Raw genomic sequence first — 21720 nt, 5'->3', positions numbered from 1 at the left:
CATCCAGGATTACACCAAACTGAGGTTAATTTTAGTTGGCCAAGATGGCAATCCTGAAACAGACTCCTGAGCTACAATATTTCAGAAAAAAAAAAAATATAATCAATAAAGGTCCTTAAATAGTTCAATTTGATATTTCTCATTTCCAGTAGTTTTTTTTCTTCCGATCTCAACATTCAATTCCAATTCATGATGAAAATGATAAGGTGAAAGTTAGTCTTCTCTCTAATATTTTAATAAGCATCCATCCTGTCATTCAAGGGCTGCCCCAGTCTCATGTTCCTGTCCAATACGAGGGAAGTTTGCAGTAATGTCACAAGCCATGAATCTGAAATCTGAATTTGGAACATCCTGAATAGGCTGTCACAAACTCAGGATGAAATGGTTTGTGGAACAGTGCTTATTTGGACGAGAACTGGTTAAACACTTGCCTCATAGGATTGGTGCAGTTGTTAATGCCACTGGACATGAAACCAAGTATTAGACCAATCTTTAGCAAGTTACATATACAACCAAATAAAATTCCGTTGAATTGTTATATTCAAATTGATGTTGTTTTTAAACTATTTTTATTTATTTTCACTTAAGCTCCTTTCACACATGCTCTGTAACCCATGAAACTGCCAATAATCTTCGTCCCGGACATTACCCAGACTCAACTCTGCCGGCCCCCAATACAAAGTCCATGTAAGCATGTGTGTGGACAGAGCCAGTAATGTTCCAGAAAATCATACCATCCCTCGCAGGCACTGCCCTACGCATAAAGCATGGGAACATTTACAGTTGTGAGAATGCGTCTCACCCAGAAAATCTACAAATGACGTGTGAATGTCCTGGCCTGATTCTCTGGATTTTTTCAGGAGTTCACACATGAAAACTGCTTAGGTGTTTGAAACATTCTATCAACTAATTAGCCTCTTAAGGTTCAGGAAACAGCTGATGAAGAACATGTCACATGGAGAAAAATAAATAAATACTATGTCAAATCATGCATCAGATCAAAGTTGCAATTTCATCCCTATATTTGATGGGAAATGTTTCATATGTGATACAGTCACCCAGTCATACACTGTTAGTATGTTGCTATGATTCAGTCCAAATTCCGCAGTAAATCCATTCTCTCATTGGAGTATTTTCATGTAGCAGCCAATTTCAATTGTTAAACCAAACATTTCTTAAGTTACTGTAACTGTGCTTTGAGACCACCAGTCAAACCTGGATGAGATTTTTGGCTTATGTCCATGCTGTTCATAGACACTGGTCATCAGTTTGTAACAGGAGGGTGGGTAGGAAGTCCTCAGGCAATCTATAACCTACTAATGGAGCAATAATAAAGCAAACTTGGAAAGCTATAGCAGGTTTTATAGCTAAGCGTGATAGTGTATTGTAAGTTAGTGGATGTTACGGGTCATTACAGGAAGTCTGAGAAAGCAAACAGTTTCATAGGATATGGGTGAAGCTATGATTAGATTAAATTTATCATTTGTGCCATTCACATGTAAATTGTTATAAAAGCTGGGTCCTCCAGTGCTGAGCTTTCGTGAATATGGAAAGACGAGCTGCAGTAGCAAAAAAGCAAAACCAGAAGGCTATCAAAATAGTTAAGCCAATATAAAACAGTAGTGTCATTAAACGGGGAGTTCCAGTTTTCATCCAAGGCTGTGGTTAAACTGTCACGTCATTGCAGGCATTATTACTCAGGCCAGCGAGCTTACGATTGGGCTATGTTTTGGCGATGTTCACAGAGACCCTCATAGGAATGGGTTCTGACTGTGGTCTTGCTGTCCAAGTGTAGATGTGGAGGACAAAGGTAGCAGTGGCTGAGGCAGGTTTCCAGGCATGTCCAAGGGTCCCTGTGCAGGCTGGGTGAAGGAGCTGGGTAAAGAAGTGGGCTGGCTACTGGCAGGCAGGGGTAGAGAGGCACTATATGGCAACGAGGAAGGAGCCGGGGATGTGGAGCTGGGGCGCATCTGATTAAGAGTGAGCCGGGGTGGTTCACTCTGGAACGGGTTGGTGGCTGAAGGAGCGCTAATACCTGAAGGAAATATAAAAGTATATATCACTGGCAAAGCCCACATGCAACCTTTCCAGTGTAGCTTTCCACAGAGACTTGTCAAGTCCAACCACCGTGATCCATTGTCTTTAAAATGCTTATGTAGACAACACTGAGGTACAGGACAAATGTTATAGTCAAGTATACACAAGGCTTTCTGATGCACCTGCTCATATATCCGAAAGTATTAGAAGCATTGTTGGTTGGTCAAGGACATCATTTCATGGCTCAAACTCATTATATTTAACTACGATTTAACATTCCTCATGGTCTCACCTGTTAAAAATGGGTTTAAATTCTTAGAAGCTGGATTTGGAGGGATGAGAGAGTCCAGGTTGACAAGTGAGGCTCCTGCGGGACCCAGGAAGGCCTCCGGGGTATGACAGGCTCGAGGGGTTGGGTCTGTGAGACTCTCTCCCAGCCGGGACAAATCAAATATCTCTGGACTTTCCCCACTACGGCCATTAATGTTCACCTGCCCGCCATCCATGGCCTCGTCAAAAAGATCTCCATCTACAATAAAGACCAATCATTCTCATTAAACACTCAAAGACCTGTGGGGTTCTGTTTGAGCAGAAATGTATTACATCAGGTTAATATTTAAGTCAGCAAAAGCCTGTCTTAATTACCTGAGGGACTTCCAGGCCTTGGAGATCCTGTCCTGTCTGCTGTAGATGGAGTAAAGGGATCTATTCCTTTGGCTACTAGAAAAAGCCACAGAGTGACAGGATTATCTATAGCATTTATTAATATATTATTTATATTGTACATACATTTGTACTCTACAATAAATATCATGTTTGTACCAGTTGGAACAGATGAAATCCATGTTTGATTGTGGGGAACAGGACTGGTGGCATTCTGTGGATTTTCCCATGGGTCAGGAGGACGATGATGGTCCCAAGGCTGAGCATGAACACTGGATCCCACAGGGGCCATCCAGGGAACTCTAGCATGACTTGAGCTAGGATCTGTGTGAAAATAAGGCCCCTTAAATACAATGCTGAAACAAACGTATCATTTCTGGTTGTACATCAAGTGGTACATGCAGCAGGACAGTAAAAGGCATTGTGTCAAAGCTATCTATGACCTTACCCATAGAATCCCAAGGGTCAGTTTTCAGATGACCAGCTGCCTGAGCTTGGGCACCTGCTCCAGTCATTTCCCATGGCTGAACACCAGGGGGCGCGTTAGGGACTGGAACAAATATATCCACCAGATCCAACATGGCAGACTGCCAAGGGAGGGGAGAAAGTAGCACTTTAAGACAAGGAATTTTTTATAGGTCACTTCACACCACTCATTTCAAACAATGCCAACACATAGCATTTGGGGTCATCGGGCCAAGAATGTGGCAAATAAAGAGAAGACCCTGTCCTTCTCTGACCATTCACGCTGATGACTGTAGTTTGTATCTAAACCAGCAGTGTCTAAATGGATCTTCATTATAATAAATTAAAAGCTATCCAATGATATTTCCTGCATTTATAACATTTTTGTTCAGTAAGAAATAACACTGATATGTTTTATGATTTTTAAACTTGGATTTGTCGGGTAGCTTCAATGTCAATGTTTTTCTTGTTGTATACGCATTACCTCAGCCTAGTGTACGTTTGGTTTTGCATGTTTTTAAGTACATGCTAATTATATTTAATAATGCTTTATAATTCTTTAATGAAGTCCTATATTTTCAAAGTATTCATGATGACATCTAAAAATGGAAGCTTTGACAGAGCTGTTTTTGACATTATATCCTTTGTCTCTCTGTTTGCACATAAACCAAGACTAACGGATTTGCAAAGCAGGTTTACAGCATAATGTTTAACCCTTAACTAGATGCAAATTAGTGAGTTCTCTCAAAACAGTTAAAGCAAATTCTAAACAACTGTCTTTTCATACCCCTCCTCCTTTGGCTTCCATTTCTCGTTTACTCTCCTCAAGAGCTTTCTGGAGCTGCGACTCATCTCCAAGGCGACTTTGTTGCTCCTAACAACCACAAGACGAAACATTGACACAAGAGACATGTCAAGAATGAAGGCATGCTCATGAATGGACACAGTCACAAATTTCAGAATCTGACTAACGTGTCCTCTTTCAGTCACACGCTGATAGAAACCAGTGCTGCTAGATGTAAAGGCATGTTGCACTGGAGCACAATAAATCTTTGGGCCAAAGTTGTGAAGCACGATTTGAGAGAAACACATTTCAGCAAGTTCCTCCATTGTACAGCGCTGGCAAAGTAAGCAGGTGCAGAAAGTAGGGGCAAACAGTGAGATTCATTTAAAACATAAGAGGTCTTGTGTTAGCAAAAGAGTCTGCAGAGAGGGGTACTAGGAACCAGATAATTTTTTGAGGGTATCAAAAGAAAGGTGGACTTAGAAAGGACTGTCTGTGACTAGATGTTAGATGTGTACATAACAAAAAACATAGAAAATATAGGTAGGGTACCAACATGGACAGAACTCAGCTTCAAAACAAATGCTTACGTGCTTGAAAATTTAAGATGGATAAGTTTGTTAACCTGAGACGGTTGTGCTGTAATCTGTAATGGACTAGACATGAAAATTCACGTCAGCATTATGCTCCAGAAAATCCTCAAAAGCAGTAACATCCCATTTACCAACAGGTTTCCATACTGGGTTGTTATGCTGGGTTGTTATGCCACTCACCTTTCAGTTCTTACCAAGATAACAATGCAAGTTTGGCCCAAATTTGGCACAATTGTAGTTCTATTCTGGTCCACATTTGGCTTTGAATGACGGTGTGAGTGTGGATGCCTCAAGGTAGTGACAAGTCTACCTTAAATGGCTAAATGTCAGGTGTGTTTTGAACTAAATCAAATCATTTGGTCAACGTCTAGCCCACACCTTAACACAAGTCAAGTCCAGCTAATAATATTTGGTCTGCGCCAAGCACACACAACACTTGCCAACGCTGTAACTGCCAAAAGTGACACAGATTAGGTTCCAATGTGCCTGATATCTGGGTCAGACTTAATACTATACACTTCAGATACATACTGGATTAGAACTATGCACATTAAATCAGATTTCAGAAAAGTTAAATAGGATTTAAACAAGACAAATACCGTATACCTACCAAAATATCAAATAGCTTATGAAATACCTCTAAATTATTAAAAGGCCCATTTCATTTATAAGAGCCACACATTTTTTAAATTCTACACTAACTGGAGTTAAGCTTATGTTTGCCATATGTGGGGGGGGGGGGGGGGCACTCCAGGAGGAATTAATCTACCTGAGGATAATGCCAAGAGTGTGCCAAGCTGCATTAAGGCAAAAGAAGGCATAAATTGAGGAGTCTAAAATAGAAAATATTTTCCCCTTCAGTTTGGTCACAACCATTTTCACTTAAAAGTTAGTGGTCAAGTGCATCCTTTGAGAAGCGCAACCACATTTTCTCTAACTTACACCAAGACGCAGTTGCTGGAGCGCACAACAATTTTGGAGAACACTATTAATAGCCATTTCTGCAGTTTTAGTTAACAGCCGCATCACTGGATTTGGTGAGAGAGGAGACCGGTAATGTTCTCCCTGATTCTCAGACACATTGCTGGGGATTGTACCTCTTGATAAAAGGATCAATGATTAAACAAGGGGTGTTCAGCCTTGTTCAGAAAGGGCTGGTATGGTTACAGGTTTTCATTCTTACCAATCAACAGCAAACTCATAACTTATCAGTTGTTTGAAGACTGATAACAGATCAAACAAATGTGCTTTTTTCGGACGGAAATAAAATCCTGTGGTCACACAGGGCTTTGTCGATAATATTGGTGAACCCTGGTTTAGACAGTTGGGCCGAGGGACTTTACCTGCTGATGTTCCTCCTTGCTGAGGCTCAGGGCAATCTGGAGCTGCGTCTCCTCGTCCATGTCCATGGCAGCACCAGGAGGAGGAGCCACCTTCTTTTTTTCCCCAAAGACAAACAGAGGAGCAGGAAAAAGAATTTAGCTTGGGCTATGATTATCAGGCATTTGGCATACATAATGGTGACTAAGCCCCCATTTACAGGATATCCAGGCAAACAGGCAGGTCTTTCTTTTCCACACCCCAACAAAGGGTCGAGGCCCATTTCACCAAAACAAACAGACGTGAATAAAGAAAGGAGTCGTCTTTTTCCTGAGAGATGCAATGCAAGCTGGTTAGTGAAACCAATAGCCTGGACCTGTTAGGAAAAAAAAGGAATGCATGCAGTTGTACTGGTCAGGGTACCAGGGGATGAGAGGCCAAAGCTGGGATGAAAGGTGAAAGAGTGGGTAGTTCATGCGATGTTAATCGCAAACATAGGACATCAAAACGGATGCACTGTGCTGACAGAAGGGGGTCAGAAATAAGAACAGGAGGGGCAGCAATTGTGCAGAGCATTGCAGTACCTTATGGGCCTCCTCCTTGCTGAGGCTCATAGCAATCTGGAGCTGAGTCTGTTCATCAATATCCACAGGAGGAGGAGGAGGAGGTGGTTGCTAGAGAAGATGGGGCATGGGGTTAGAGGTGGGGTAACAGCTACATACCTTACATTAGTTAGGGAAAATTGTGTTATTTCTTACTTTTACCAAGCTTTTATCACATACTTCTATAACCTAGCCATCGCTCAGTAAACAGTTTGTATAATAAGTATTTACTATGTAAACAGCCAGAGAGTTAATGCATTGCCTATTTATGAGACATGTATAAGAGTAAACCTATATCTAAATATATATCAATACTCTCATTATACCAAGTAATTAAGATGCAATGTATTAAAGTGAAAGGTAAAAATGTACACAATTTAGAAATGCACTTTATGACAAATACTCTCAGCTAGCACTCAGACACAGATACACTGACGTAGATCTTCACTCCATCAACATCAATATGGCATACTGAGCAGACCAATGAGCACTAAATCAATACTTGAGTCCAATACCATGTTACCACACTCTCCACAGTGAGATCTGACAGGCCAGCAACATCCGATGAAGGATACTAAAGCTCTCTCCTCACATTAGGGAATAAGAAGAGTCAGATAATGTCTGCAGTTTTTGAATGGAGCTTAACAGCTCTTTTAATAGAGGAAAAAAAACACCAAAATTTTGTTTTTCCAAAATGGCAGCTTTATAGGAGGAAGCTATTTTTGGTTTCTTAATTAAAATATTTTTGGTTCTCAAATTTTTTCAGGAAATCTTCAGGAAAATTCCATGCTTCAGCCTTAAAGGCTAAGCACCAGCTACATGAAAGTGTTAAACAAATAAATACAGTGGAATTTGAGTTCCTAACTTGTGTTCATTGATAGTCAGAAAACATGTTATTTCTTACTAATTCAAGGAATAAGGTTTAAAAGACAGTTGCCCCTCCCGCCGGTGTTCGGAAACTCTAATAGGCGTCTTGCCTGTGACGTAGATGGTGGACAACAACTCTAGAAGTTGCACTTAATTTAATGCAAAATGACGAAAATGTATGTACAGTGGGACATCTGTACACAAATGGCCCAAAGATTCCAAATTATCCAGAAATTGACTGTGTCAACTTTAAACGGGCACTTTGGAAAGGACCATCCGCTCACTCCGTTATCTGTAGCTCATTTCACTGGCGCTTTTCCAACAATATGGGCATGTAAGGAAACCAACGAAAGGTGTTCAAGAGCCTCTGTAACATGGAGGTAAACAGGGTAAGGACACTTCGCCTGTTTTAGTTGGTGTTAGTTAACGTTAGCTTGACTTGCTAAAGTGGCTCAGATTATACTCGGCTACGTAGCTGCATTACGGAGGTCTATAGTGTCGGATGAATTCGAGTTCGACTTCGATCACATTTACAAGAATAACGGTAACTCTACATTTGAGTTTAGCTTATTGCTAGGCTATTGTCATGAATAATGTTGGTTATTTAGCTAGATACTGTCATAACAGTCAGTCATAACGGTGTTTTACCGCGGCGTTGTTCAGCTGTTGTCCACCAGTGACGTCACTGTTGCATTCAAGAATTTCTGTAGCGAGCTCGGGTTTTTCCGTCAATTTAATAAAATTGTCAGTTTTAAAGCAAATTAAGCTGCTATTTTCATTTTAATTCATACTTATATCTGTCAGTAACTAAAATAATGTGAAATATTCATGGAGGTCCATTAAGTGGTGCTTAGCCTTTAAATATAAGGTATTTTTTGTTACACCCAGTAATATTAATTCTTACACATCAACACATTCATAATAAAGGTTTTATTTTATATAATGAGATGATATAATATAATAACTATATGAAAATAGGATATATGCTCTTTCTAAATTCAAAGCTAAAAAGTTCTTTTTCATAATCCTATTTGACTGAAACATCTGCAAATGTCATCAGGGTAGAGTTTCTATATTAAATCTACATGTAACAAACACACCTAAATCAAGAGGGTTGTTTTAAACACCTTGTTATAAATATGACACCAATGCTACAGGAAAGTAATATTTTGTAAAATCGTGCTTTGGCACTTAGAGATTAGTGCCTTTTATAACATTTTGAATATAAAAGTAACCAAGGACAATAGAGAACAATATCCTTCTCACAGTAACTCAAAGCAGCTGACAAGAGCACATCCTAAAATATGCATGACATCTGAAAGTGTGCAAATTTGCTGATTCAGGCTGTTGACAGCTGGCAAGCTACGGACTGGGTGTTTCAGCACTCTATAACCACACATAATAGAACTGTAATAATATTATCAAAATCAAATTAAAATATTTTTAGCATTAAAACTTAATCTGATATATTAGGCGACTGGATAAAACAGGGCAGTATAATATGATGATTAATTTAAACTCATGTAACCGAGTGCTCTCCCATCTCGCACAGGCGAATAGAATTAGTTGTCCATTAAGGTGACAATTGACAACGCAATACTGAGCAAAAGGATGCAGTATACAATGACGCACACTTTAGATTAAGCAATTAATCTGTTTGCAGGATCTGGATTTTGATGTCATTTTTACATCCAAGAACTAGCAATCAAAAATTATTTACGGATTAATGCTCTGTAGAGTGGGCCCTCCATGGGGGAAGACATTTAAAACACATGTAGTACAGGAAACGAGGTGTCAGCAGATATATGTTTAAGAAAATTTGAACACATTCCTCTTTAACGACAAAGTCATTTTATAAATCATACTAAATGTTCTTTTTATACCCTTTTGTGTTTCTAAGAAAAACACAGTTTTAGTGAGGGTCTTTAAAAGAGTGCATCAGTTCCACTCAGTGATATTCAGGAGATGGAGGAGGGGGAGGTGAATCATAATAATACTGGTTAAATATTAATTCCATTGATTTTTAAAATGGTCTCTCAATCAAAGATGTGAATTCAGAGAGGGTTGAAATGAATGTGAATTGTTTGATATCAAGTGTTCACAGCTGTGGGGATAGGAACCAGATGTGAATATATCACCTTTGAAAGCTTCCTCAAATGAATATTATTTATGAATGTTCTGCCTGATATCAGAGATATTATTTTACAATAGTTCTAGCATAGGGCTTTCTTTTTCATAACATTTTGTAAATCCATTAGTGCCAGAGAGGTGCAAGCAAGGCTTTGAGGAACAGATATATTTGTTATTAAAAGGTAAACAAGGCTAGACTGTTTTGCTGTGGACTTACTTATCCATGGTTCTTATCACCACAACCCTAGAGAAATCTGACTCAGCAAGATTCTCTACAATTAACCACTGCACATCAAACCTCTGAACGACTCTTATTCACAACTTATGATGGAATATTTGTTTGCTGATCCATTGTGATGTAATCAGACGTAAATTTACTATATATTGACAGGAGACACTATGCTAACAAAAATGTATATTGTTGCTGTACAATTAAATTATATTGTTGCTAAACAATTAAAACATTCATTCATTCATTATCTCTAACCCTTATCCAGGAATCATTGGGTGCATGGCGGGAATAAACCCTGGAGGGGGCGCCAGCCCTTCACAGGGCAACACACACACCTACAGACACTTTTGAGTCACCAATCCACCTACAAACGTGTGTATTTGGACTGCAGGAGGAAACCGGAGCACCTGGAGGAAACCCACGCGGACACAGAGAGAACACACCACACTCCTCACAGACAATCACCCGGACTGGGAATCGAACCCACAACCTCCAGGTCCCTGGAGCTGTGTGACTGCGACACTACTTGCTGCGCCACCGTGCCGCCCTCAATTAAAAAATGCATCTCCCAAATTAATAACTATAGAGCAGAAGAAAAAACTTAAATTTCAATGGAGGTTAATGTAAAAAGATTGTATTCCAAGTAATTTTGGAGCATTTCTATTAGTCCCTTCATCATGAAATTTTACCACAATTTGAAGGACAGCTGTTGTGTTCAAATTATGTAGTAAACTAAAAATCAACAAAAATGGAGATACATGTTTTTAATTGGAGAGCAATGCTATATTAGATTATGCTAAATGATTTGTAAGACCAGAGACATAAGCTTATTGCCAGTTAATTAATGTGAATGTAACAATGCACTAGCCAACACAACATGTAGCAGTATAATCACAACACTATCATTTTTTCTGTGTCATGCTCCCCCAACAGTATCAGCTAAATAACTCTGGTAGGTCTAGCTAAGTGGAACACATTGCTGCTATATACGCAAAACATAAGGGTTCAGTGCCCCATCCCTACATCCTAGGGCAAGATTCCTAACACTCATGAGCTCGCACCTGTAACATGATAACGCTACCCCATCTTCACATATCCCATATGAGATTGAATAGTAGCTTAGATGTGTGAGACCCTTACCTTCTCGCTCTCCTCTCGGCTCATAGCCAACGCCAGCTGCAACTGCAGCTCCTCCTCTCCACTGGTCTTCGGACGAGCCTGCTCCAGATCAGGGGCCAGATGAGGGGAAGAAGAGGATGCTGGGAGGAAAAGAGAGAAAGCCATAAAGCTAAGTTTAACTACGGCTGGGCAATATGACAGCATTTTTTCTCATTATGAAATATTATATGACATGCCATAATATGCTTTTTTGAACCAAGCCTTGTTGTAATCATTTAAATAGCACTCACCATCTACATAGTTCAAAACAAATCATATAATCTTTGTAGCTATAATTTTTGAAAGAATTATCAAATGCAAAACGCCTCATGAAGCTTGTAACTCACTCATCTTTCACATTAATCAGAGTCAAATTATTTTTAATGTTTTGTAAAAGTGGTGATTTCCACCAGTAACACTGTTTGTCCTATATGAAATGAGGCACTCCATTGTTTGTCTGTTCCAAATCTCAGAAAAATTTAATATAATGATGAATAATGTGCATTAAGTAAATGTCCTGAAGTCCTCAACCTTATATTTATTCATTAACAGGAAAAGAGCCAGCAGAGGCCAGTATGCCAGTGTGAGTCTGGCACTGCCTCTGCATATTAAGTTTGTAGTAAGCAGCCGAATGGCAGCGGTTCCAAGCCCAGGCTGGGATAGCTTCCCCGCGCCTCTTTGACTCTGAGAGAAGAACAATGGGGTGTCTGTGTGGGGCAGTTTGGGGTGGGGGTGGTGGGGTCATGGGTGTTGGTTATTCCTCCCTCTGCAGTCTACACCACACACAGATCCATGTTTGGATTGGCAGTGGACAATTCTGGAAGCCAGTCCAAGGGAGGGTAGAGAAGCAGACATCAGCCTAAGTACTGATTCCTACCACTGCAACCAAAAAACAAAACCCCTGGGTCCAGCCTGGAATTCAGTACCAGCATTTTCCCTGCCCATCTTCTTCTGTAAGTGAAAAATGAAGTCGCTCTATGAAGATAAGACACATCATAGATTACTTTATTCTCTGACAGTAAAAGAGCCATATCCGTTTCATTCTTCTAGTATTTAAATGTTTCCTTGTTTTGTTTTTCATTATTTTTGGATTAAGAACCCTGCATGAACATTTCTTTACTGATCTGAAGTTCAGTCTTAGAGTTTTCTGATTCTTCTCATCCACGTAATCCCACACACATTCAGTGATGTTGAGGATGGGCTCTTGGATTAGCGAATTGTCTTTTTTTACTGGCTCTTTCCACTATTGTCTTCTTAACAGTTCCACATACTTTCGGATTCATAACGTAATAGTGAAATGGTGGGACCTGGTTTGTGGGTTCGAGTCCCCTTCCAAAGTGTGTTCCTGCCTTGTACCCAGTGATTCCGGGTGTGCTCTGGACCCACCGCGACCCTGAATTTTATAAGCGGTTACAGACAATTGATGAATGAATGAATGAATGTTCCATTCGAACACCTTACATTTTTGGTTACTCTATTTGCTTCAATATTAATTATGAATTATTCATCCAGTCATTGCTTGCATCCACTTATCCTGTTAGGGTCAGAAGCCTGCCTGGAATCACTGGGTGCAAGGCGGACACACACCCTGGACGGGATGGCAGTCACACATTCACACTTATGGGCACATTCAAGTAGCTAATCCACCTACCAACGTGTGTTTTTAGACCGTGGGAGGAAATCGGGCGCACCCGGAGGAAACCCACATGTACCCAGGGGTGGGGGACACACATAACTCCTTACATACAATTACCCAGAGCGGGACCACCCCAGGACCCTGGAGCTGTGTGACAGTGACAGTCTGTTGTGCCACTGTGCCGTCCAATTAAATTAGATTAATCCATTTAAAATAAGATGACATAATACACACTTTTATATTTACCAATATTAAAGACATTGAAATACGCAATGCCTAACCTCCTTTAATTGCCATTGAATCAATAATTTCCTAATATGCTGATACGTTTTCTGATAGGTTACATAGTCAGAAACCACACATGCAAATCTGGTTTGTGGTATGTGTAGATAAAGGCAAGTTAAGATGCTTAGTTATTTTATCTTTTCTTGATATTTACATTAACCTCCAAAACCCTGTACATAAACTAAAAACAAAGAGCCTGTGGTTAAATGTGGTTAAGGACCACATTTGAGATGAAAATGAAAGTGTGTCTATTTGAATTCTGACTGAACAAAAATCTTCAAGCCACACTATGCAGTGCTGTGAACTGTGCTGCCCATCCCTGTTTAAAACCAAACAAACCTCCACTTCCTGCTGGCAGGGAAAACAGACCAAGCCGCATGGATATGTGATTACTCATGAGGCCTGGGACTATTCATAGCATCACTGTGTCTGTCAGGAATGTAAAAATATATTGATCTGAATGTCCTGATTTAACTGCATAGATTGTGTTTGATGGGACCAGCTTTTTTTGGGTGCTTTTTGAAACATAAAAACTGAAAATAAGAGCTCTATTGTTTTTATTGTCAACATCCCTCTAGTTACCCTAATTAAATTCTGCCCAAAATAGGGCACACACCGAGAGGGCAAATAATAATTTTATACTTCTTTATACCCTATTAGCTGTGCATTTCATGGTTTTAAAATACATTTTACAAAGCCCACCATATAAATGTCATTTTTGTTACACTTCCACATTTCAGAACTGTTATAACTCATGTGCTAAAAAATAATGAAAACAAAACACCTAAGTGTAGTAAAGCATCATTGTGTGCTTGTTAGAAGAGTTAAAATTTGGAGATTTCAGAATGCACTGAATCCTTTCCTAAAGACCTGTAATCAAATCAAATTCTCACATCACTTGTGTGAATACATCATTTACAAAAACACAAGCTGTTTGGGCACTCAATATATTCTGCAAATTTTCATTCATTCATTCATTCATTCATTCATTATCTGTAATCACTTATCCAGTTCAGGGTCGCAGTGGGTCCAGAGCCTACCTGGAATCATTCCTTCACAGGGTAACACAGACACACACACACATTCACTCACACACTCACACCTACGGACACTTTTGAGTCGCCAATCCACCTACCAACGTGTGTTTTTGGACTGTTTGAGGAAACCGGAGCACCCAGAGGAAACCCACGCAGACACAGGCAGAATACACCACACTTCTCACAGACAGTCACCCGGAGGAAACCAACACAGACACAGGGAGAACACACCACACTCCTCACAGACAGTCACCCGGAGGAAACCCACACAGACACAGAGAGAACACACCAAACTCCTCACAGACAGTCACCCGGAGCGGGAATCGATCCCACAACCTCCAGGTCCACTGGAGCTGTGTGATTGCAACACTACCTGCTGCGCCACCAATATTTATTAAAGAAAAACAATTAAAATTTGGAAATTTAAAGATGCTTTAAATTATTATATAATAGTTGGAAACTCAAAATTTACTTCTGGGCATTACTCACAGGTATATGAGGAGGGAGAGCCTCTGGACTGCCTATATTCTTCCCCATGTATTCCTGCCATGGTGGATTGGCTGGTACGGCTTCCAGGGTAAGGTGGAGGTAAAGAGCCATATGCTACAGCGCTGCTGACCCCAGCCATTCTCTCGCGGGTTTTGTGGGCTTGGCTCCTCTCATGCCGGAGTTTCTCCTCATCCCGGAGCAAGGCCACCAGCTGCTTGGCCTTCTCCCTCACATTCACGCCCTGGTCCTGCCCATCCCGGTCGATATACTGGAAATCCCGGAGGGTCTGAATGGCATAAATATTCTCCCGGCACTGCTGGGCCACACGCTCGGACCCGGCCTTGATCAAATAATCCAGCAGGGTCAGCGCCTTGTACACGTGCCTCCAGTTTTTGCCGTGGTCATTGAGCCGCTTCCAGACCATGCCCATGACCTCCGTGAAGGCCACCACGTTGAAGGTCAAGTCAGCAATCTCCATCATGAGCGAGCTCGAAGGACCCCAGGGGTCATTGGAAGTGGCCTCCCGCACCTTGATCTCAGCCTCTGTGTAGTTGTTCACCATGTTCTTCACAGAGCGGCGCAAGGATGAGGTCGTCATGGTGACGGGATTGTTTTGGCGGCAACGAAAGCGTGATAAACTTCAAGCTCTCCTCTTTGAAAAGAGCCGTAACAGTTTTTGCTACTCAGGGGTAGAGAGACGATTCAGGCTTAGACTCAGCAACTTTCAGAAGAGCCCACAGCACTGCAAACCTGGTGTAAATAGAAAAGAGAGTGAGATTTATTTAGGTAAAAATACTCTATGTTCTGCCAGATAACTTAATCATAATCCCAGCATATTTTAAACCTTTCTGCTTACCTAAATGGTTAAGAGGTAAATAGAGTTATTCAGAATGGAAATTCACCATTCCAGACTTACTCTGTCAGCAATGTTCTAGGCTGTGGTGATAGAAAACAGATGTCTAAAGTGTTTCATTCAATAAAAGCTATGAAATTGCTACTAATACAGGAGACATTGCTTTATGAAAATCCATTTAAGTAAAGAGGTATATGTAGGGGGTACTAAGGCAAAAATATAGATTTTTTTTTTTGTTTTTGTAAAAACAATGGAATTATCCATTAATAACTATCACATTTCAATGCATACAAGACAAGAATTCTTCAACACCACCAGAATTAAAATAACAAACTCAGTACCTCCCAGGCTTTTGAAACATGAACCATGTGGTAAATAACTAGAATAAAAGAAAGCACAATCCATTAAAGTCGGCTGCTTTCTTCACAGTGGGAAATGTGTATTTGGGCATTTGTCAAATATTTTCCCACAAGTGAAGAAAGGAGTATTCCGGATGCTTGCCTGACAGTTTAAACCTAGTCCCAGAATAAAAAGGATTTCCAGTGGTGAACAGCTCATGGTAATGTTATTAAAGCATGTACCTGCTTTGAACAACTGTCATAACATTAAATTAACTTCAGTAAGAAAAAATGTTTCTTTGTATACGCAAAGTATTATATAGTATATGATGTATAAGATATAATAATAGAAAAACACTGCTTCCATTATAAAAATAACAATATTTCAGATGTTTAAATAAATGTAATTATATATTGATTCCATACTTTTGAATGGTAGCGTCAATCCAGAACAGTAATATTGTCTTATATGCCATCTGTAAACACCTGAAGGTGGAAGACATTTCCAGACGTGTGTAAAACATTAAATACATACAGCCTTACAGGAAAAATGTGAAAAGGGAAAGTTTCCTGTTTCATGTCTGAAGACTATGTGGACATTGTGGTTTGCTTTAAAAGCAGCAGACGGGACTGAACTGACTTGATTTAACTGGGGTAAATGTAACAGTTGTGCAATAAGACACAAAATGTCAGGTGACACAATGTGTTCTTTTAAGGTGACAGTTACACAATATGTCCAGGATTTGTAAATTCCCCTTATAATAAGAAAATTCAGCAGATGACACCTATTGTGGGCAAAGGTGTCCCACTCTGCACACATTGCTTTTATAATGTCCATAGAAAATCACAGAAACTCACAGAGTGATGGAGCACCATCAGGTACGACCTGCTACCTCAGACATTAGCAGGAGTGGTGTTTGTGATCCTTACTTGGTCATCCAAAATCAGCACCTCGCCTCACAATTCTCTTTTGACTAAAAAGCATTAAGTACTCATAGAAATGTTCCAACATCCAGCGTAAAGATTTCCCAGAGGAGTACAAAAGCGCTATTGCTTTAAAGAGAGACGAACTAGTTACTGCTGCCCTTTGTTTCAGAAGAAATGTTGGTTAAGATAGTGTCCACAAATATTTGGGACCAGCTCATTCCTGTGTGAATAAGTTAACCACAGTTTTGCACTTGTGGGTTGCATAGTCACCCCACAACTGAAACAAGATAAACACAAAGACTAGTTTTGTGGGTCTAAATCATTTATTCTAATTGACCCTGTAACGGTTAGTGGACTCTTGTTTGAATGTGGGGCTTGGCTAAAGTGCTGGCCTAATGAAATCAATAGGCTGTAGACTGACTGAGCTTTATTGGCAGATCATAACAGTGGCGTTAGGCTGTGAAATAATGGCAAAATCTCTTTTGTCTTTTGATCGATAAAAGAGCACACCCTCAGCTGCACCCTCGCAGAGAATGGCGCCGATCTTACTGACGTTGCATAATGTGTGTGTGTGTGTGTGTGTGTGTTCATTCAGTTCAACTGTGTAGCTAGACCAAACATTCAATGAGCTAGACCTTTTGGTCCCACAGAATGTCAGATAAAAATGTAATGGCTTGCTAATGGACATTCTGTGCTTGAGATATGTTGGTTTCATTCCACTCTACTGTAGAGTAGCCAGTTGTCAGATGCTGAATCTCCTAACACAGACATAAAGAGCATCATCTAAATACTTCTTGCTGACTGCTGCAGGACAGGCCAAACTGTGCCACTGAAATTAATCCAAAATCTATTATTATTTTGTTAAACCGACTTGTCTCCAATTAAAAAATAGACAATATGTCATGTCTCTGGTACAACATATCATTTTATTATTGAACCAAAACAAAATTTATAAAGTTCATTCATTATCTGTAACCACTTTTCCAGTTCAGGGTAGCGGTGGGTCCAGAGCCTACCTGGAATCATTGGGCGCAAGGCAGGAATACACCCTGGAGGGGGCGCCAGTCCTTTACAGGGCAACACACACTCACACATTCACGGACACTTTTGAGTCGCCAATTCACCTACCAAAGCATGTTTTTGGACTGTGGGAGGAAACTGGAGCACCCGGAGGAAACCCACACAGACACAGGGAGAACACCCCAACTCCTCATAGTCAGTCACCCGGAGAAAACCAACACAGACACAGGGAGAACACCCCAACTCCTCACAGACAGTCACCCAGAGCGGGAATCGAACCCACAACCTCCAGGTCCCTGGAGCTGTTTGACTATGACACTACCTGCTACGCCACTGTGCCGCCCTATAATTTATAAAGTTGAAAATCTCAGTTCAATCTTTATTCAGGGTTCAGCAGTGTAATGTTTGAATTCTTTTGACTACACAAGGATTTTCTCCTGGCTGGCTTAGTTAAGACAAATCAGGCATATTACTGTGGTTTTATAAACATTTCACATGGAGTTTGTTGAACAACTCGAAACTCATTCTCTAGCTCTTACATGACGCTTTCAGTTTTATATGAGCACCAAGCTAACACAGCAAGTCATTCAGTAACGTGTTTCGCTGCATATCTCTTGCATTTCACAATTAAGCCTTAAGCATTATTATTTTTAACCCCTAACTCAGACTGCACCTAGATTAGCCTGTTAGCCATTTGTAGATACTATATTTAAACAAACAGGGTTTTTTAAGTAGAATCGTTTTTACAATGTGTTTTCTTTCTTATAAACAGTGCTAAGATAAAAACAAATCTAATAGACATTTTTGTGAATAGATTCACAGTCTTCCCAAAGAGAATCACAGGGCATAAAAATTATATAAACATATTTAGAGACAAGGCTTTTGGGTCAAAGTAAAAAAAAAAATACAGTTTATGCAATTTCACCTAAGAAATAGATACTCTATCCCATTCCAAAGTCATGACCTTGGTGTCATACCATCCTTCCTCTTCGACTGAACTCGCTTTAGGCAGCAATCAATACTCTTAAGTGAGCTTAACAGTCACTGAGTATGCCATATTTCCTGAGCAGTTTCCAGTGGGTTACAGAAGTAGATTTAGAAAAAACACTGCAGGTACAAAAACAGTGGTACCTCGGAAAAGCAGTGTTTACATTGTATATTATATTTCTTTGACATTCTCCTAAACCAGTTGAAGTTAGAGCTGGGAGGCTTTTTTTGAGAATGACGTAGCTTAAAATTATTCGAACTACACTAACAGCCAAAGTCATTTATCGGAACTGAAGTATTATTAGAACAAAGTAAGGCCCATAGTTTAGCTCCTAAGTACTTTTCACAATTCAAATCGTGATAAAAATCTCCACAAATCACAGATATAATGGATTTAGATTTAAAGCAGTGGTGATGGATTTTATGGTTCGGTCCAGATTCCTAATGACATGCTGGGAAAGTCCAAGGACTTTTATGACCCTCATAACAACAACTACAGGTTCATCATCAAAAATAATTGAGGTCAAGAAAGGAAAACTGAAAGTACTGATATTCTCTCCCAGAATATATCTTCACTGTTTCCTCATACACCAAATATCCACAATGTTCAGAGAGGGGGGAATACATATAAACATATCAGTAAATTAGGCATGTGTGTTTTTCTTAAAGTCCACCACGACTAGGTTTTCTTGAAATTAAAAAAATAAAATAAAATACTGTCTCTGACGTCAGGCAGCGTGTTCATGACAAATTACTGTAAATAACTTTATGAGGAACTCTTTAGCTGTCAGATTCCCACCACTGCTGATGTTAACATCTCTGATTCAGCAGTTTCCTCCTGAAATTAGCATTGTATCACTACATCACACCCCTCGGAGTGGCTTTGTTATAATCTTAGCCCTATATTTATGCCGTATTTTTGAAAATGAGTAGCATTCCCCTTTAAGAGATGTTTTGATGGGACAAGGGAGCACACTGGACATGTAGAGGAGACACAGAGGACCCGTCCCAGGCAGAAAAGTATGCCAGTCGTGATCATTAGTGATCAACGAAATCTGAAAAAGATGGAAGTCTAAATAAATGAGCTCAACTTTGCGCTGCAGAGGGGCTTTGAGCTGCCTTCACATTCACAACATTGCGTCAACTGCTCTACACAGCCCACAGTGACTCAGCTAACAGCAACAACCTGCACTTCTTCCCACAAAAAAAAACATTAAAACCATTAAAAACAACAGAAAATCACGGCTCTACACACAGTTCTCGCCTCTTACCTCTCGTTTCCTTTCATAGCGATCCCAACTTTGGGCTCCTGATGGTAACTGAGCTCCTTTTCCACATCTCGCTGACCCACAGAGAGAGTTTGGTGCTGTTGTGGTTAATTCAGAGTTTGAAATATCTGCTGAGCCGTTTGTGTTAAAGTTACGGGCCCAAGAGACACCGGGCGTTGATGAGCTCAAGCTAACTCCCCCCCGGTAAAAAAGCAGCGAGTAAAACCCGAGTAAAGTGAAGCGGAGCGGGGGAGGGGACCAGGCTTTAGTCCTGATTAACCCTTCAACAACCGGACCGATAACCGTCACAATCACGGGCTGAACTCTCACACCTATTCTAAAACAAGAATTACATCTAAAACGACTTAATTATGGACAAAACTTAATTTTCCAGCAGGTGAATTTTATTTTGACTGTACCTCCTAGCACCTGTTTAATACCTGGTTAATAAAAACATTCACACCTTTAAGAGACAAAACAAATTCATAAAAAAAAAAAAAAATACACACAAATGTGTGTTTAAATATAAACATCTGAGCTAAATGTGATTTAAAACGTCTAATAATAATAATAATAATAATTATTATTATTATTATTATTATTATTAAATAATAATAAGATTACACCCTTTATTTAATCAAATGTTTCAAAAGACCCATTAAAAAAATGAATAGAAAGATTTAATAAGAGGATTTTGGCAAGACATTAGTCACCTTTATAAATATGATATGTACAAAATATAGAAAACATAAATTTAATTAGTATTTTTATTGTGAACATATTGGTAATTTGCACACAAAAGCACACTGAAATTATTTATGAGGATTAAATATAACCACAATATTCAGCCCTGTGTTTGTTTTCTCTTTGGGTGAGGGGTTTAAATGCCAAATTAATAATTTGAAAATCTACATATTGTTCCTGGTTGATACAAAGGGTCAAAATACTGTTATATTAACTTCTACTGGAAGTTAAGAATGTTTTTTCCTTTCTATTTAGTTACTATTTTTGGAAACACAGTGCTTTATTCCAGCAGCGTATAATGTCACTCTAAATGAAGAGGTTCAGATTTGTGTTATTTTTGTTCAGGAAACCAAAACAGCTCTGCATTTGAGAATGTGGGAGGGTGAAAACTGGTCGATCAAGCAAACGTGTAAGCGTTTCTGGAAAGACCAGCTCTCCTATAACTCTACAAGTCACACTCGAAGGCCTTTTAAGCAGCATGCACACACAAATCTCCCAGCAGCTTTTTCCACTTCACAATTAATATTTTTCTTGTGATTCACTGAGGTTGTCCACATGGTCCTTAAAGGGCCATGTTCTGCCTTTATTTATTTATTTATTTATTTATTTTGCATTTTGTGTGGCTTTTTAACCCAAACTCAAATTCCTTTCTACATAACCACTTTCCAAACTCTCACCATGTAACAGTGTATCCTTGTTCCTGTGTCTTTATTACTGAAATATAGAAATGAGCTGTTTTGATTGGTTGACCAAAAAAGAAAGCAGTTTCCACATATAAACTGTAGGAATAGAGGAATCAACAGTGCTTCTGAATGTCATATTTTTCATATTTAAAACATGTATTTAAACTAATGGGAATTCAGTTGTCCATGATATGGCCCATTTAACACTCTTGCTAATCCTGCTTTGTTGCAGCACACTGTCACTAACTTAAAAAGCTGTCAGTATATCTGTACCTTGAGTGACAGCATTCCCATGAACCTGAAAAGCCGATAGTCTATCAGGACCTGAGTAAGTGCTTCAGGCCAAATATTTAAAGGCAAGAGGTCTTAAACCTCTACTGTTCTCAGAAGTAACATTTACAGTCTTACCATTAAAATAATCATCTCATCTAACTTTTGACACACCCTAAATAAGGCCTGTAAACATAAAACATCTCAGATTAAAGAAGTCTGGGGATTTTCAAAACATGCTGCATAACTCCAGGGTTGTGATATAAACAAGGTCATGACCATTGTCCCTCTTTAGACTACACTTCTGGGGTTTTAAATGTGAAGGTAAAATA

At 39.6% G+C, this 21720-nt stretch overlaps 1 protein-coding gene across 4 annotated transcripts; it reads right to left on the bottom strand.

The window, feature by feature from the left end:
• Positions 1-912: 912 nt before the first annotated feature.
• On the bottom strand, positions 913-19984 carry epn3a (epsin 3a). 4 transcript variants are annotated; one of them, XM_066675432.1, is made up of 11 exons: positions 19695-19984; positions 14299-15048; positions 10834-10952; positions 6447-6536; positions 5886-5978; positions 3953-4039; positions 3149-3287; positions 2860-3024; positions 2683-2754; positions 2330-2566; positions 913-2035 (listed from the first exon to the last, which is right to left on the bottom strand). In XM_066675432.1, the coding sequence occupies exons 2-11, from the start codon at positions 14894-14896 to the stop codon at positions 1752-1754; spliced, it is 1884 nt and encodes a 627-aa protein (XP_066531529.1). In that variant the 5' UTR covers positions 14897-15048; positions 19695-19984; the 3' UTR covers positions 913-1751. The 4 variants fall into 4 exon arrangements, with proteins under 4 accessions (XP_066531529.1, XP_066531527.1, XP_066531528.1 ...); XM_066675430.1 differs by having other exon boundaries at positions 2683-2757; positions 19695-19983; XM_066675431.1 differs by having other exon boundaries at positions 2683-2757; positions 5886-5975; positions 19695-19983.
• Between the last annotated feature and the right edge of the window lie 1736 nt (positions 19985-21720).

The sequence above is a fragment of the Hoplias malabaricus genome, chromosome 6, assembly GCF_029633855.1.
Source record: "Hoplias malabaricus isolate fHopMal1 chromosome 6, fHopMal1.hap1, whole genome shotgun sequence".
NCBI classification, from domain to species: domain Eukaryota; kingdom Metazoa; phylum Chordata; class Actinopteri; order Characiformes; family Erythrinidae; genus Hoplias; species Hoplias malabaricus.
Note: the sequence above shows the minus strand (reverse complement) of the source record. Positions and strands in the feature narration are given on the sequence as shown.

Coding starts and splice junctions, on each gene's coding strand:
- epn3a (XM_066675430.1), bottom strand. CDS start 14,896: ATGACGACCTCATCCTTGCGCCGCTCTGTGAAGAACATGGTGAACAAC. Junction 10,953..14,298: donor CTCTCCCTCCTCATATACCT/GTGAGTAATGCC, acceptor TTTTCCTCCCAG/CATCCTCTTCTTCCCCTCAT. Junction 2,036..2,329: donor TTTAAACCCATTTTTAACAG/GTGAGACCATGA, acceptor TATTTCCTTCAG/GTATTAGCGCTCCTTCAGCC.